This window comes from Lynx canadensis, chromosome C2 (assembly GCF_007474595.2).
Source record: "Lynx canadensis isolate LIC74 chromosome C2, mLynCan4.pri.v2, whole genome shotgun sequence".
NCBI classification, from domain to species: Eukaryota; Metazoa; Chordata; class Mammalia; order Carnivora; family Felidae; genus Lynx; species Lynx canadensis.
Window position 1 is genome coordinate 32,031,400 of NC_044311.2, and position 18,081 is coordinate 32,049,480.

An 18,081-nucleotide genomic window follows, 5' to 3' on the forward strand; every position below is an offset into this window, starting at 1 on the left:
TCCTTGCCAACACTTGTTATTTCTTGTCTTCTTGCTACTATCCATTCTAACAGATGTGAAGTGATATCTCATTGTGGAAATGATTTACATTTCCCCTGATGAGTGAAGTTGAGCATCTTTTCATGTGTCTGTTAAGTCTGTATGTCTTCCTGGAAAAATGTCTATTCAGATCTCTTTTTTAATTGGATTGATAGGTTTCTTGGTGTGGAGTCAAAGAAGTTCTTTCTACAGTTTGGATATTAACCCCTTGTTGGATATATCATTTGCAAATGTCTTTTCCCATTCAGTAGGTTGCCTTTTATTTTTGTTGATGGTTTCTCTTGCTGTGCAAAAGCTTTTTTATTTTGGTATAGTCCCAATAGTTTTATTTTTGTTTTCCTTACCTGAGGAGACATATCTAGACAAATGTTGCTAAGGCTGATGTCAAAGAAATTACTGGCTATGTTTTCTTCTAGTAGTTCCTTATTTTCAGGTCTCATATTTAGTTCTTTATTTAAGTTTATTTTTGTCTATGATGTAAAAAAGTGGTTGAGTTTCATTCTTTTGGGTGTAACCGTTCAGTTTTCCCAGTGCCATTTATTGAAGAGGACTGTCTTTTCCCCATTTATTGCATAAGTGAGAGTTATTTCTGGACTTTCTATTCTTCCATTGATCTGTTTTTGTGCCAGTACCATCCTGCTTTGCTTATTATAGTTATGTGATACAGTTTGAAATCTGGGATTGTGTTACTCCCAACTTTGTTCTTTTTTTCTCAAGATTGTTTTGGCTATGTTTAATATGAATTTCAGGATAATTTATTCTAGTATTGTGAAACATACAATTGGTATCTTTGATAGGGATTGAATTGAAACTGTAGATTGCTTTGGGTAATGTGGGTATTGTAACGATAGTAATTTTTCCAGTCCATGAGCATAGAATACATTTCTATTTGTTTGTGTCATCTTTAGTTTCTTTCATCGTGGTTTATTTATTTTGTTTATTTTTAATGTTTGTTTATTTTTGGGGAACAGAGCACAGGTGGGGGAGGGACAGAGAGAGTGAGAGAAGGCGACACAGAATCCAAAGCAGGCTCCAGACTCTGAGTTGTTAGCACAGAGCTGGACGCGGGGGTCAAACCTACAAGCCATGAGAACATTACCAGAACCTAGTTGGATGCTTAACTGACTGAGCCACCCAGGTGCCCCATCATCTTTTATCAGTGTTTTAGTTTGCAGGGTACTGGTCTTTCACCTCCTTGCTAAGTTCGTTCTTGTGTATTTTATTCTTTTTGGTGCAGTTATAATGGAATTTTTTTAATTTCTCTGCTACCTTGTTACTAGTATATGGAGATACAAGAGATTTCTTTGTATTTTGCATCCTGTGACTGCTGAATTCATTTATTCTAATAGTTTTTCAATGGAGTCTTTAGGATATTCTATGTGTAATATCATTTCAGCTGCAAATAATGACATTTCACTTCTTCCTTATAATTTTGATGCCTTTTATTTCTTGTCTGATTGCTGTGGCTAGTACTTTCAATACTATGTTGAATAAAAATGAGAGTGTAGATTTCCAACTTGTACCTAATCTTAAAAAACTCTCAGTTTTTCACCAGTGAGTATGATGTTAGCTGTGGGTTTTTCTTGTATGGGTTTTATTATGTTGAGGTATGTTCCCTCTAAACTCATTTTCTTGGGTGCCTGGGTGGCTCAGTTGGTTGGGAGGCTGACTCTTGATTTTGGCTCAGGTCATGATAGCACAGGCGTGAGTTCAAGCCCTTCAGTGGGCTTTGTGCTCACAGTGTGAAGCCCGCTTTGGATTCTCTGTCCCCCCTCTTTCTGCCCCTGCCTGGCTCATGCTCGCTTGCCCTCCCTCCCTCCTTTGCCCCCTCTCTCAAAAATAAATAAACGTTAAAATTTTTTTAAACTAATTTTCTGGAGTTAAAAATTTTTTTTTCTAATGTTTAATTTCTAGTTAGTTGACATACAGTGCAATATGGTTTCATGGGTAGAATTCAGTGATCCATCAAATATATACAACATCCAGTGCTCATCATAACAAGTACCCTCCTTAATACCCATCACCCATCTAGCCCATCCCCCATTCACCTCCCTCCATCAACCCTCGGTTTGTCTGTATTGTTAAGAGTCTTTTTTGGTTTGTTTCCCCTCTCTCTTTTCTCCCCACTCCCATGTGTTCATCTCTTTGGTTTCTTAAATTCCACATATGAGTGAAATCATATGGTATTTATCTTTCTCTGACTTATTTTGCTTAGCATAATATACTCTAGCTCCATCCATGTTGTTGCAGATGGCAAGATTTCACCCTTTGTGATGGCTGAGTAATATTCTATTGTGTATGTATACCTTATCTTCTTTATCCTTCATCAGTCTGTGGACATTTGGGCTCTCTCCATAGTTTGGCAGTTGATAATGCAGCTATAAACATTGGGGTGCATGTTATTACTCCTTTGAATCCATATTTTTATACCTTTTGGGTAAATACCTAGCAGTACAACTGCTGGATCTTAGGGTAGGTCTATTTTTAACTTTCTGAGGAACTTCCATACTGTTTTCCACAGTGGCTGCACCAGTTTGCATTCCCACTAACAGTGCAAGAGGGTTCTTGTTTCTCCACATCGTTGCCAACACCTGTTTCTTGTGTTAATTTTAACCATTCTGACAGGTGTGAGATTGATCTCATTATGGTTTTGATTTGTATTTCCTGGATTATGAATGATGTTGAGTATCTTTTCATGTGTCCATTAGCCATCTGGATGTCTTCTTTGGAGAAGTGTCTATTCATGTCTTTTGCCCATTTCTTAAGTGGGTTATTTGTTTTCTTGGGTGTTGAGTTTGATAAGTTCTTTATAGATTTTGGATACTAACGCTTTATCAGATATGTTGTTTGCAAATATCTTCTCCCATTCCATAGGCTGCCTTTTAGTTTTTGAGTTTTCATCATGAACAGATGTCTAATTTTGTCAAATAGTTTTTCTGCATCTATTGAGATGATCATATAATTTTGTCCTTCATTTTGTTAATATGATGTATCATGTTATTGATTTTGTGAATATTGAACCATTCTTGTTTCCCCAGAATAAATCTCACTTGATCGTGGTGAGTGATCTAGTTAAAATAATGTATTGTTTAATGAAGTTTCCTATTATTTTGTTGAGGATTTTTGCATTGATGTTGATCAGGGGTATTGGCCTGTGGTTTTCTTTTTTTGTGAAGTGTTTGTCTGGCTTTGGTATGACAGTATGGTATGGTATGGATCAGTATGGTAATACTGGCTGCATAAAATGTCATTTGGAAGCTTTCCTCTTTTTTTTTTTTTTTTGTACTTTGTGGAAAATAGGTATTAATTAAAACAAATTTTTTTTAATCTTTATTTTGGAGAGAGAGAGAGAGAGCGAGCGAGCACATGGGGAAGGGGCAGAGAGAAAAGGGGGACAGAAGATTCAAAGCAGGCTCCATGCTGATAGCAGCGAGCCTGATGCAGGGCTTGAACTCATGAACTGCAAGATCATGAACTGAGCTAAAGTCAGATGCTTAACTGACTGAGCCACCCAGGTGCCCCAGTATTAATTCTTTAAATGTTTGGTAGAATTCACTTGTCAATCCATTTGGTACTGGGCTTGTGTTAGGGGTTTTTTGATTATGAATTGTTTTGATACTAGTAATTGATCTGTTCAGATTCTCAATTTCTTCCTGATCCAGTTTTGAAAGGTTGTATATTTCTAGGAATTTACCCATGTTTTCTACGTTATCCAATTTGTTGGTGTATAATTTTTCCTAGTAGTCTCTTAAAATACTTTGTATTTCCATGGCATGGGTTGTTACTTATTTTTGATTTTATTTCTTTGGGTCCTCTTTTTTTCTTTTTCCTTCATGACTCTGGCTAAGGTTAACCTCTTTTATTTATTTATTTATTTATTTTTTTAAATTTTTTTTTTTTCAACGTTTTTATTTATTTTTGGGACAGACAGAGACAGAGCATGAACGGGGGGAGGGGCAGAGAGAAAGGGAGACACAGAATCGGAAAACAGGCTCCAGGCTCCGAGCCATCAGCCCAGAGCCTGACGCGGGGCTTGAACTCACAGACTGTGAGATCGTGACCTGGCTGAAGTTGGACGCTCAACCGACTGCGCCACCCAGGCGCCCCAATTAACCTCTTTTATATTTTCAAAGAACCAGTTTTTGTTTCAGTGATCTTTTCTATTTTTTTTTTAAGTCTCCATTTCTTTCTGTCCGATCTTTTATAATTTTTTTCTTTCACTTACACCACTGGAATAGATCAGACAGAAAATCAATAAGGGAACAGTAGCCTTAAATGATACATAATAATACACATATATAGTATATTTCACCCAAATACAGAATACACATGCTTTTCACGTGCACATGAAACATTCTTACCTTAAATTCTTTTTTTTTTTTTTTTTTTTTTACGTTTGTTTATTTTGAGAGAGAGCGCAAGTGAGGGAGGGGAGAGAGAGTCCCAAGCAGGCTCTGCATTGTCAGCATGGAGCCTGATGTGGGGTTCGATCTCACAAACTGTGAGATCATGACCTGAGCCAAAGTCGGATGCTTTACTGACTGAGCCACCCAGGTGCCCCCCCAAGTGCCCATGAAACATTCTTAAGGAGAGATCATATGTTAGGTCACCAAATAAATCTCAATAAATTTAACAAGACTGAAATGTCATTCATCTTTTCCAACCACCACAGTATGAAACCAGAAATCAATTACTGGGGTGAGGTGGGAGGAACAAAAACTATAAACAAATGGAGGCTAAACAACATGCTATTAAAAAAATCAGTAAGTCAACAAGAAAACCAAAGATAAAATAAAAAAATACCTTAAGAAAACTGAAAATACAATGGTCCAAAGTCTTTGTGACATAGCAAAAGCAGTTCTAAGAGGGAAATTTATAGGGATATAGTCCTACCTCAGGAATCAGAAAATGTCAAATAAACACTATAACCCTAGGCATAAAGGAGCTAAAAAAAAAAAAAAAAAATGAACAAAGCCCAAAGTTAGTAGAAGGAAAAAATGATAAAGATCAGATAGAAATAATTGGAGACTTAAAACAGAAAAGATGACTGAAAACAATAGCTGATTCTTTGAATAGATCGACAAAATAGGTAAACCTTAGCCAGAGTCATGAAAGAAAAAGAAAAGAGACAAAAAGGCCCTTACATAATGTTAAAGAGACCAATCCAACAAGAAAATGTAACAATTTTAAATATCTATGCACCCAACCCTGGAGCACCTAAATACATAAAAGCAAATGTTAACAGACATAAAGAAATTGACAGTTATGGTAATAGCAAGGAAATTTAATACCCCACTTACACCAGTGGAATACATCATCTAGGCAGAAAATCAGTAAGCAAATGTGAATATTGCCTTAAATGATATAAAAATAGACATATATAGAACATTTCATCCAAAACCAGAATACACATTTTTTTCAAGTGCACATACTGCTCCCTTCTGTCTACAAAGTTGGAATCCTACTATTTCCACTATTAACGTTTTACTAGAGATATTAGCCAATGCAATGAGACAAGAAGTGGATCACCTAAAGGCAAAAGCCTTGGAAAAGAAGCTAAGCTACATTTGTAGTTGATCTGGTATACTAAAAAATGCTATGGAATGTATGATGAAACGGAAACAATAACCAGGGAAAAAGATATAAAATTGACATATACGTATTGTCATCAACACAATAACCAATCATGGTAGCATACAAAGAAAGAAGTTTAAGTATTTAGTAGTAACCCTATGGGAGAAATTTTTAAAATTCTGAAAGATACAAAAGTAGACGAACAAATGAAGAGACATTCCTTGTTCTGGTTGTTGAGTTAACATCATAAAAACAGTTCTTCCTGAGGTAGTTTGTAAATTTAAAGCAATCTTTAAAAAGTTTTCTTAATGTTTATTTTTGAGAGAGAGAGAGTGAGCACGCATGTGAGTGCAATTGGAAGGGCTAGAGACAGAGACCCAGAATCTGAAGGGGCTTCAGGCTCCCAGCTGTCAGCACAGAGCCGGATGCAGGCCTTGAAACTCATGAACTGTGAAATCATGACCCGAGCTGAAGTCAGGTGCTTCATCAGACTGAGCCACCCAGGTGCCCCTGAAACAAAAATTTTAAAATACATCTAGACAAGTTCATAGAAAAGTTCATAGGGATTCACTTCAACTTGTTTTTAAATTAGACTGATTTAAAAAGAAGACTAAAAGGGTGCCTGGGTGGCTCAGTTGGTTGAGCATCTGACTTAGGCTCAAGTCATGATCTTGCAGTTTATGGGTTTGAGCCCCTTGTCAGGCTCTGTGCAGATAGCTCAGAGCCTGGATCCTGCTTCAGATTCTGTTTCCCTCTCTTTCTTCCCTCACCTGCTCGTGCTTGCGTGCATGCTCTCTCTCAAAAATAAATAAACATTAAAAAATTTTTTTTTAATTAACAAAAAAAAACCCTAAAGTTTCCCTTAGTTTAAGAAAAAGATGTTCATATGAATAACAATAACTAGGAATATACTACAAAAGAAAGACTATGGCCATATCCCATATTAAAGCATACTGTAATTAAAACAGTGTGGTGCTGTTCCATAAACCAGTGGGACAGAATAGAAAATCTAGAAGTACATCCAAGTACATATAGAATATAGGTAATACGGTAAGATTATCTCAAATTCTAGGAGCAAAGATTAGCTTTTTAAACTTTTTTTTTTTTTTTTTTAAGTTAGAGGAAGAGAGGAAAAAAAAAAAAAAAGAGCCAGGGAGGGGCAGAGGAGGAGAGACAGAATCCCAGGCAGGCTCCATGCCATCAGAGCAGAGCCCAATGCGGGGCTCAAAGTCACAAACCAGGAGATGATGACCTGAGAAGAGATCAAGAGTAGGACACTCAACCAACTGAGCCACCCAGGAACCCCAAAGATTAGTTTTTTAATAAATGGTGGTGAACAACTAGGTAGCTAGCTGGTTAGAAAAATATAAAATTAGATTTGTACTTTATATCATACACAAAAATGAACTACAGATAGATCAGAGAACTAAATATAATAAGTGAAATTCATGTAAGCATTAAAAGAATGTGTAGATGGATTTCCTTAACTTCAGGGGAAGGTAACGAAAGGATTTTGAATATGACTCAAAATCCAGTTTCAGTTTTGTTTAAAAAAAAAGTGGTAAGTGTGACTGTGTAAAGAATTTAAAATCTATAAAGAAAGTTAAAAGACAACCAAGTAGGAGGAAATATTTGCAGTGTACATCACAAATAAAAGATAATATCCCTAATATGTTTTTAAAAACCTCTTAAAAATTGAGGAAATAAAGACCAAAATTGATAGAAAAAAAGGCAAGAAACATGGATAGCTCACAAAAATGTATATAAAATAGACCTTAAACATATGGAAAGATTTTCAACTTGACTCATTATGTTTGAAATGAAAGCTAAAATTACATTGAGTCATCATTTCTCTCATCTGTCAGATTGGCAAAAAATAAAAAACTTAAAAACGTTTTCCATTGGTAAGTCTGGCAAAGCACCCTGTCATAAATTACTGGGAAGGGAATGTAATTGCTAAGACTAAATGGGCATATTTACATGTGAACCCCGCAGTTCCCCTTTCAGGTGTTTACACTGAACATATACTGATTCTCATCATCCAAAATTATAGATGTACAAGGTTACTACTGTTGTGTTATTTGCAATTGCAAAATATTCTAGGCATCCTGGATTTAACTTTTAAGTTGCTGTGAACAACACAAAGGAGATTGGTTGAGTAAACTTGGTACATCCACACAGTCGAGTAGTAGGCAGGAAAAAGTGAGCAAGATCTCTGTGAACTGATAGGGAGTGATTCTCGGGATATATTGTTAAGTGAGGAAACCTGAAGTGCTAAACAGTATCTGTGTGTAGTAGGTCACTTTCCATTTATGATAGAATTGGAAATTAAAATGATTTGTTTTCCAAAACAAACACAAAACGAAACAAATACATGTATTTGCTCATTTCTATATTGCACACATGAGAGATAAATCAGAAAATAATGGCAGGATGGATGGAATTAGGGTAGAAAGGATGGGGAGTGACATTAAATTATATTAATGTTTACATGTTAAAATCAAGACCGAGGGAAAACCTTTAAGATAAAAACAAATTAACCCATATTTCAAATGAATAACTTTTGAACATGGTATTTTGACTATATATCTTTAGTTCAGTAACAAATAGTTGTAAAGTACTGAATTTTAGTGTGTTTTTTTTGGCAGTCATATGGGGTAGCAGTTCTGACACCAGTTTCTCAATATTTGAGGAATCAATAAGTCCATTTGGAAGATAATGGGAGTCTGATGTCTACTGTAAGGGGGAATCTAGAATTGCGGTCATTAGTATGAACTGAGCATTTTCTTACTACTTTTAGAAATGTGTGTGTGTGTGTGTGTGTGTGTGTGTGTGTATGTATTTGTGGATTTCCTAGCTCTGTCCTCTGGGACAGCTTCTTGTTTTTGTTTTGAGAGAGAGAGGGAAGGGGAAGGGAGGGAGGAAGGGAGTGGGGAAGAGGGACAGAGGGAGAAAGAGAATCCCAAGCAGCCTTCTGGCTCAGCATGGAGCCCCACTTGGGGCTTGATCCCACGGCCCTGGGATCATGATGCTGGCCGAAGACAGAGACAGACCATTGCAAGCACATCGTGCTCTCAGGTTAGGCTCTAGAACCAGACTGTTGTTGCTGTAAAGGGTATTATTGCAATAACTGGCAAAATTTGAATAAGGTTTTGTAATAGATAGTAGTGGTGTTACTAGTTTCCTGATTTTGGCAATCTGATTGTAGTTATGAGAATGTTCTTGTTCTTGGGAGATGCATACTGAGGTATCTAGAGGTAAAGAGGCATCATGTCTATAACTTATTGTCAAATAGTTGAGAAAATTCATATATATGTACATATGTAGAGAGAGGTGTGTATATATAAATACATAGAGAAAGGGGAGGTAGGTGGGAGGGATAGGGAATGACAAAGCATATGTGGTAAAATGTTAAGAAATGGAGAATCTGGATATATACTTTTTATTTTATTTTTTTACTATTCTGGAAATTTTTATGTTAAGTTTGAAATGATTTCTAAATAAGGTGAAAGAGTAAAATAATGCCAAATTCAAATAGAACCCTTAAAAAAGGCTGTGCTGGTATATCTTCCCCAGCAGTGTGCAAGAGGGTTTCCCCTCCAGCAGGGAATGGGTGCTGCCACTGCCCCCAGTCCTTTGTACTTGGAGAAACTGTGGTGGGGTCGGGGCTATCCAGCTCGGTCGTTCTGTACTGTGTCTGTCATTCTGTAATGTTGTATCTGGCTCCTTATCATTTTGAGCTCAGGTGTAAATTTATCCCTGCAGGTTGTCGACGAGCGAGAATTTTTTGAGATCATGCCCAATTATGCCAAGAACATCATTGTTGGTTTTGCAAGAATGAACGGGAGGACTGTTGGAATTGTTGGCAACCAACCTAAGGTGGCTTCAGGTAGGTACAAGAGGCTCTCACAAACCTCAGGTGGCAGTTGGGGGCCATGGCTGCGGGGTGTGGTGTCTGCCTTCTGCCTTTTCCTCAGATGAGTCTCCATGGCCAGAGAAAAAACTCAGGGAAATGTTGTTGTAAAAGCTCTCTTCTTGGGGCGCCTGGATGGCTCAGTTGATTAAGCATCTGACTCTTAATTTCTGCTCAGGTCATGATCTCAACTGTTTGTGGGATTGAGCCCTGCTTTGAGCTCCTCTCTCTTCCTCTCTCTCTGCCCCTACCCATGCACTCTTGTGAGCACTTCTCTCTCTCTCAAAAAAAAAAAAAAAAAAAAAAAAGCTCTTTTTTATTGTTCATAACTCACAATGCTTCTCTCATAATTTTATTTTTTAAGGGTTTATAGACAACTTTCTTCAGCTTAAGATGGTTTTTACATTTTCAGAGGTCTGCTTTCTGTCTCCCCTAGTTAGATTCATGTCTCGCCCCTAAACTATGAGTTCAGTGAGGGTGGGGGTGTTGGTGTCTTATTCGTAGTTTTTAAAAATTTTTTTTTTTCAACATTTATTTATTTTTGGGACAGAGAGAGACAGAGCATGAACGGGGGAGGGGCAGAGAGAGAGGGAGACACAGAATCGGAAACAGGCTCCAGGCTCTGAGCCATCAGCCCAGAGCCTGACGCGGGGCTCGAACTCACAGACCGCGAGATCGTGACCTGGCTGAAGTCGGACGCTTAACCGACTGCGCCACCCAGGCGCCCCTTATTCGTAGTTTTAAATCCATTGTCTTCAGTGGTATCAGGTACAGCATCTTCCTGTGTCTTCCAGTGACATGGCCAGAGCTGAGCTACAGCCAGGTCAGGGGCACTCTTCTGTGGTTGTGCCCTGGGTGTGGCTGGAGGTGTGGGATGGGGACTATAGACACTGCTTTCCTCCTATTTCCTGTGTAGGTTTGTTTTGAATACTGTATAGGAGAAATATGCACTCCCTTACTGACCCAGACTTATCTTTTATGTCTGTCATGGCAATTTTTCCTTTTCTTTAGAAAAAAAGTTGTTTTTTTTTTAATTTTTTTTTATCATGGTAAAACGTGTATAACAAAGTTTGTCATTTTAACTATTTTTAAGTGTATAATGTAGTGGCCTTAATTACATTCATACCGTGTGCTGCCATTACCACTATCTTCCAAAAATTTTTCAAGTAGAAATGACTCCCTTTCCACCCTACCCCTGAGTCCTTGGTAATCTAAGTCTCCTCTCTATGAATTTACCTATTATAGATATTCCATCTAAGTGGAATAATATAGTAATTGTCCTTTAGTGTCTGGTTCTTTTTACTTAGCATATGTTTTCAAGGTTCATCTATGTTGTAGCATGTATCAGAACTTTATTTTAGGGGCGCCTGGGTGGCGCAGTCGGTTAAGCGTCCGACTTCAGCCAGGTCACGATCTCGCGGTCCGTGGGTTCGAGCCCCGCATCAGGCTCTGGGCTGATGGCTCAGAGCTTGGAGCCTGTTTCTGATTCTGTGTCTCCCTCTCTCTCTGTCCCTCCCCCGTTCATGCTCTGTCTCTCTCTGTCCCAAAAATAAATAAACGTTGAAAAAAATAAATAAAAATAAATAAATTAAAAAAAAGAACTTTATTTTAACTTTCATGGCTAAGTAATATTCCATTGTATGTATATACCACATTTTGTTTACTCATTCATCTCTGATGGACACTTGGGTTGTTTCCACCTTTTGGCTATTGTGAATAATACTGCAGTAAACATTGGTATACAAGTATCTGTTTGAATCCCCGTTTAGTTCTTTTGGGTATACACCTAGCAGTGGAATTGTTGAGTCATATGGTAATTTTATGTTTTTGTTTTTGTTTGTTTGTTTTAAGAAACATCATACTGTTTTTCACAGTGGCTGCACTGTTTTCTCAGTAGCAATGCATGAGGGTTCCACTTACTTTACACTGTCGCTTGAACTTGTTATTTTCAGGTATGTTTTGATAATAGCTATCGTAATGGGGTGTGGAATATTTTCTCATTATGGTTTTCATTTAAATTTCCCTAATAATTAGTGATGTTGAGCATCTTTTCATGTGCTTATTGGCTGTTTGTATATCTTCTTTGGAGAAATATCTATTTAAATCCTTTGTGCATTTTTAATTGTTTTTTGTTGAGTTGTATGAGTGCTTTATATTCTGGATATTTATTAGGCCTTTATCATCTATGTGATTTGCATGTATTTTTTCCCATTCTGTAGGTTGTCTTTTCACTTTCTTGATAATGTCATTTGATGCACAGAAGTTTTAAAATTTGATGAAGTCCAATATACAATTTGTTTGTGTTTGGCGGAGTACCTGTTGACAAATCCAACATCATGAAGCCCCTCCCTGTGTTTTCTTTTAGGAATTTTATGCTTTTAGTTTTTACATTTAGGTTTGACCAATTTTGAGTAAATTTTTATATATGGTGTGCATTAAGGGCTCAACTTTTGATTCTTTTGCGTGTAGAAATCTAGTTATCCCAACACCATTTGTTGAATAGATTGTTCTTTCCCTATTGAATAGACTTGGCGTCCTTCTCAAAAATCAAGGGGCTGTAGATGTATGGGTTTTTTTCTGGACTCTTAATACTATTTAAGTGGTTTGTTTATGTTTATTCACATGCTGGTTTTGATTACTGCAGCTTTGTGTAGTAAGTTATAATATCGGTAAATGTGTGTCCTCTCATGTTCCTTGTAAAGATTCTTTCGACTTTTGGGGCTCCTTGCAATTCCAAATGAATTTGAGGATTGGTGTTTCCATTTCTGCAAAAAAGGATGTTGAGGTTTTGATAGAGATTGCATAGAATCTGCAGATCACTTTAGGTATCTTTCCATTTATTTTGGTCTTTTAATTCTTTTGGCAGTGTTTTATAGTTTTTAGTGTGTAAGTCTTTCACCTCTTGGTTAAATTTACTTTTATGTATTTTATTCTTTTAGATATTATTGCAAATGGAATTGCTTTCTCAATTTTCTTTTTGGAATGTTCATTATTAGTATATGGAAAGATGACAACACAACTGATTTTTGTTTGTTGATCATGCAACCTGCAACTTTGCTGAGCTTATTAGCTTTATGAGCTTTCTTGTGGATCATGTTTTTTGCAAATAGTTTTTACTTCTTCGTCTCCAATTTGGATACTTTTTATTATTTTTTTCTTGTCTAGTTGCTTTGGCTAGAACATCTAGCACATTATTGAATAGCATTGGTGAAAGCAGGCATCCTTATTTTGTTCCTGATCTTAGGGGAAGAACTTTGTCTTTGACCACTGAATATGATGTTAGCTGTGGGTTTTTCGTAAATGCCTTCATCATGGTGAGAAAATTTCCTTCCATTCCTAGTTTTCTGAGTACTTTTTTTTATTTTTATGAAAGGTTGATAGATTTGTATACCTTTTCTGCAACATTTGAAATGATCATGTAGTTTTTGTCCTTCATTCTATTAATGTGGTGTATTGTTTGATTTTTTTCTACATTGAACCACTTTTGCTTTATTGGAGTATATCTGAGTTGGTCATGGTATATAATCCCTTTGGTAAAATAAATTTTATTTTTTGGAGCTCTTTAAGTTTCAGAGCAAAATTAAGTGAAAACTGCAGAGTTCCCATAATACTCTATCACACATACACAGCTTACTTCACTGTCAATATCCTGAACCAGAGTAGTATATTTGTTACAATTGATGAATGTACATGGACACACCATAATTACCTTAGGTCTGTATTCACGTTAGGGTTCACTCTTGGTGTTATATATTCTCTGGGTATGATAAGTGTATAGTATGTAACCCACCATTGCAGCATCATAAAAAATGGTTTCACTGCCTTAAAAGTCCTAAGCGTTCCACTTGTTCATCATTCCTTTCTCCCAACCCTGATAACCTAGTAACCCCTGGCAACTACTGATCCTTGTACCCCTCCCATAGTTTTACTTTTTCTAGAATATCATATAGTTGGAGTTAGAGTATGTAGCCCTTCCAGATCAGCTTCTTGCACTTAGTAATATGCATTTAAGCTTCCTACATGTTTTCTCATGGCTTGATAGCTCATTTCTTTTTAGTGTTGAGTAATATTCCATTGCCTGGGTATACCACACAGTTCACTTATCTGTTCACCTCCTGAAGGACATTGTGGTCGCTTCTAAGTTTTGGCAATTATGAGTAAAGCTGCTATAAATGTCTGTGTGCAGGTTTTTGTGTGGACATAAGTTTTCAGCTCATTTGGGTAAATGCCATGGAGTATGCTTGCTGGCTTGCAAAGTATGAATATGTGTAGTTTGTAAGAAACTGCCAAACTGTCTTCCAGAGTTGCTGTACCATTTTGCATTCCTGCCAGCAAGGAGTTACAGTTCCTGCTGCTCCACATCCTTGTCTGGATTTGGTGTTGTCAGTGTTCTGGATTTTGGCCATTCTAATAGGTGTGTAGTGGGATCTTTTTTTGTTTTGTTTTTCACTTCGCTTGTAAGTATTTAACGAATCTCCCTCCATGTGGCTTCAAGCTACCAGGACACAGGTGCCCTCCCCCCCCCCCCCCCCCACACACACACCCTTAACCTTCTCCTCAGCAATTCTACTGAAGAATTTGGCCCTCACGATGACAGGCTGTTTGGGGAGCTTTCCCTTTCCCAAAACTTTGTAGTAGCATGAACGCACCACATCAATGACAGGAACAAGTCCAGTCTTGTTTTTGGCAGCATTACCCGTGTCTACTGACTGACCAGGGTCCACAGTTTAATCAAGGTTGACAGTTGGGTAGAATATCTGGTTCCTTTTTAAGTAGTAATGCCTCATACCCACTTTTCCAAAGTAACCTGGATGATATTTGTCAAAGTTGATCCTGTGATGATGCATGCCACCAGCATTACCCCAGCCTCCTGGGTGCTTCCGGTGCTTGCTGATGCTGCTGTGGCCGTGGCTTACATGACCCCCAAGTTTCCAGGTCTTCCTCAGTCTGGATGGCATGTCAGCAGTCCAGACAAAAGACCTGGTACCTTCTTTTAATTTGCATTTCCCTGATGCCATATGACATGTGGTATCTTTCCATGTGTTTATTTGCCATCTGTATGTTTTCTTTGGTGAGGTGTCTGCTCAGATCTTTAGTGCCCCCCCCCTTTTAGTCTATTTTTTAATCAGATTTTTTTTCTTATAATGTTTATTGTTAGAGAGAGAGAGAGAGAGAGAGAGAGAGAGAATGTGAGTGGGGGAGGTGCAGAGAGACTGGGGGACAGAGGATCCGAAATGGGCTCCGTGCTGACAGCAGACAGCCTGACATGGGGCTTGAGCTCACAAACTGTGAGATCATGACCTGAGCTGAAGTTGGACACTCAGCCAGCTGAGCCACCCAGGTGCTCCTGTTTGTTTTCTTATTGTTGAGTTTTAAGAGTTCTTTGTATATGTTAGATAGCAGTTCCTTTATCAGATGTGTATTTTGCAAATGTTTTCTCCCAGTCTATGGTTGTCTTCTCTTTCTCTAGATAGTGCCTTTTGCAGAACAGAAGTTTTTAATTATGAGGTCAGCTTATCAATTATTTCTTTTTCATAGATCATACCTTTGGTAGTGTATCTAAAAAGTTACCACCAAATCCAAGGTTATTTGTTTTCTCCTGTGTTATCTTCTAGAAGTTTATCACTTTTGTGGTTTACATTTAGGTCTCTGGATCCATTTTGAGTTAGTTTTATGAAATGTGTAAGGTCTGTGTCTAAATTTTTTTTGCTTGTGGATGTCCAGTTGTTCCAGCACTACTTGTTGAAAAGACAATCTCTCTTCCATTGTATTGCCTTTGTTTTTTTGTCAAAGATCAGTTGGTATTTCTTGGGGTCTATTTCTGGGTTCGCTGTTCTGTTCCATTGGTCTATTTGTTTTTTTTCATCAGTACCACATGTCTTGATTACTGTAGCTTTATAGCAAGTCTCGTGGCTAGGTGTTGTCAGTCCTTCAACTTTATTTTGTCCTTCAATACTGTGTTGGCTGTTCTAGGTTTGTTTTTGTTTTTTTGTTTTTTGGGGTTTTTTTTGCATCTCCATATACACTTTAGAATCAGTTTGTCAACATCCACAAAATAACTTGTTGGGATTTTGATTGGAATTGTGTTAAATTAAGAAATCAAGTTGGAAATACCTGCCCTCTTGACAGTATTGAGTCTGCCTATCCATAAACGTGGAATATGTCCCCATTTATTTAATTCTTCCATTTTGTTCATCAGAGTTGTGTAGCATTCCTCATATAGATTTTATAATGCGTTTTGTTATTTTATGCCTGTGTATTTCTTTTTTTGAATGGCGGGTGCTAATGTAAATGGTATTGTGTTCTTTGTTTCAAATTCACTGCTGGTATATAGGAAAGTTATTAACTTTTGTGTATTAACTTTGTATTCTGCAACCTTGCTATAATTGCGTATTAGTTTCAGCAGTGTTTTTGTCAATTCTTTAGGATTTTCTACATAGATTATTATGTCATCTGTGAACAAAGACAGTTTGATTTCTTCCTTCCCAGTCTGTGTACCTTTTGTATATTTTCTTGCTTTATTGGATTAGGTATGACTCCCAGTACAGTTTTGAAAAGTGGTGAGAGGGGACATTTTTGTCCTATGCCTGATCTTAGTGGGAAAGCTTCTAGTTTTTCATCATTATGTGTGATGTTAGCTGTAGATTTTTTGTTAGATGTTCTTTATCAAGTTGAGAAAGCAGCCCTGTATTCCTAGTTTGCAGAGGGTTTTTAATCATGACTGAGTGTTGGATTTTGTGAATCCCTTTTCTGTATCTACTGATGTGTTCATGTAACTTTTCTTCTTTAGCCTGTTGATACAGTAACGTTGCTGGGTTTGATTTGCTTTTATTTTGTTAGGGATTCTTGCATCTGTGTTCATGAGAGTCATTGGTCTGTAGTTTTCTAGTAATGTGTTTGTCTGGTGTTGGTAATAGCATAATGCTGGCCTCATAGAATGAGTTAGGAAGTATTCCCTCTGGTTTTTCTGAAAGAGATGGTAGAGAATTGCTGTAATTTGTAGAATTCATCAGTGAAACTTTCTGGACTGCATTTGTTTTTTTAATCACATAAGAAATAAAAAATGGTTTTACAAATCAAAAATATCCTGTGTTTTACGTTTCCTTGTGTAGTTACCTTTACGAGAAATCTTTATTTCTTCATAATTTGTGTGGTACTGTCTAGTATTTTTTTTTTTTTTTTTCATTTCAACCTGAAGGATTCTCTTTAATATTTCTCGTAGGGTAAGCCTAGTGGTAATGAACTCTGCAGCTTTTGTTTATCTGGGAATGTCTTAATTTGTCCCTCATTTTTCAAGGACAGGTTGCCAAACAGAGTCCTTGGTTGACAGTTTTATTCTTTCAGTGGTTTACATCATTCCATTGTCTTCTGCCTCCGTGGTTTTTCTACTCAGAAATCAACTGATAATCTTATTGAGGATCTCTTGTATATGGTGAGTCACTTCTCTCTTGCTGCTTTCAAGATTCTGTCTTTACCTTTTTTTTTTTTTTTTAAGTTTATTTATTTTGAGCGAGAAAGAGCATGAGTGCAAGAGGGGCAGAGGGAGAGAATCTCCAACAGGCTTCCCACTGACAGTATGGAGGCCCACGTGGAGCTCAAACCTGAACCGTGAGATCATGACCTGAGCTGAAATCAAGAGTTGGACACTTAACTGACTGGGCCACCCAGGTGCCCCCAGATTCTGTCTTTATCTTTTAATAATTCGATGATAATCTGTTTCAGTGGGGTCTGTTTGTGTTTATTCTACTTAGTTTCTTTGATTTGTTGCTTCATGTCTTAAATTTGGGAAGTTTTTGGATGTATTCAGATAATCTCTGTCCCTTTTTCTCCTCCCTGTGGTATTGCCTTGCTGCAAATATTGGTTCAAGTGATGGTATTTCGTAGATCTGTAGTTTCTGTTCACTTCATTTTTTCTTTTCTTTTTGTTAAGACTGGGTAATAATATAAATTATCTTCAAGTTTCCCAATCGTGTCTTCTATTTTCTCAAATCTACTCTTGAACCCCTGTAGTGAATTTTTTATTTCATTTATGGTAGTTTTCAGCCACAGAATTTGTTTGGTTCCTTTTTATAATTTCTTTCTCTTTATTGGTATTCTCATTTTGTTCATACATTGTTTTCATGATTTTTAAAGTTCTTTGTTCATGTTTTTCTTTTTTCTATGACCATCTTTAAGATAGTTATTTAAAATTTTTTTTAAATAAACTTTTTGTTTTAGAGTTGTTTTAGATTTATAACAAAATTTCTAGATAGCACAGAGTTTCCATGCACTCCACACCTAGTTTTCTCTGATTCTTAACATTTTACTTTAGAGAGCACTGTTATCAGATATTTCACTCTAAAGAAAGAGACAGTGGGTGACTAACCTAGAGGGAAAACTGAGGTTAAATGGTTTTGCTGTTGGACTCAATCACTGGTTCCTTTCATTGGTTTTGTTTATCTGTCTGTTGGTTTAAGATGGAACAGACCTGATGTATAAACGATTAGAATAATTCTGAAGACAGAGGATGACGATGGCTTTGAGATGTGACTTCTTAGCTTATAACTGACATTATT

At 37.0% G+C, this 18,081-nt stretch overlaps 1 protein-coding gene and 1 pseudogene across 3 annotated transcripts in view; one reads left to right on the forward strand and one right to left on the reverse strand.

The window, feature by feature from the left end:
- The window catches only part of PCCB (propionyl-CoA carboxylase subunit beta), a 96,124-nt gene that overhangs the window by 69,625 nt on the left and 8,418 nt on the right, over positions 1-18,081 (forward strand). For all 3 annotated transcript variants that reach the window (XM_030330453.1, XM_030330454.1, XM_030330455.1), the window contains one exon: positions 9,379-9,502. In XM_030330453.1, coding sequence (XP_030186313.1) covers positions 9,379-9,502 — 124 coding nt within the window. The remainder of the gene's footprint in view (positions 1-9,378; positions 9,503-18,081) is intronic.
- LOC115524107 lies at positions 14,017-14,528 on the reverse strand (annotated as a pseudogene).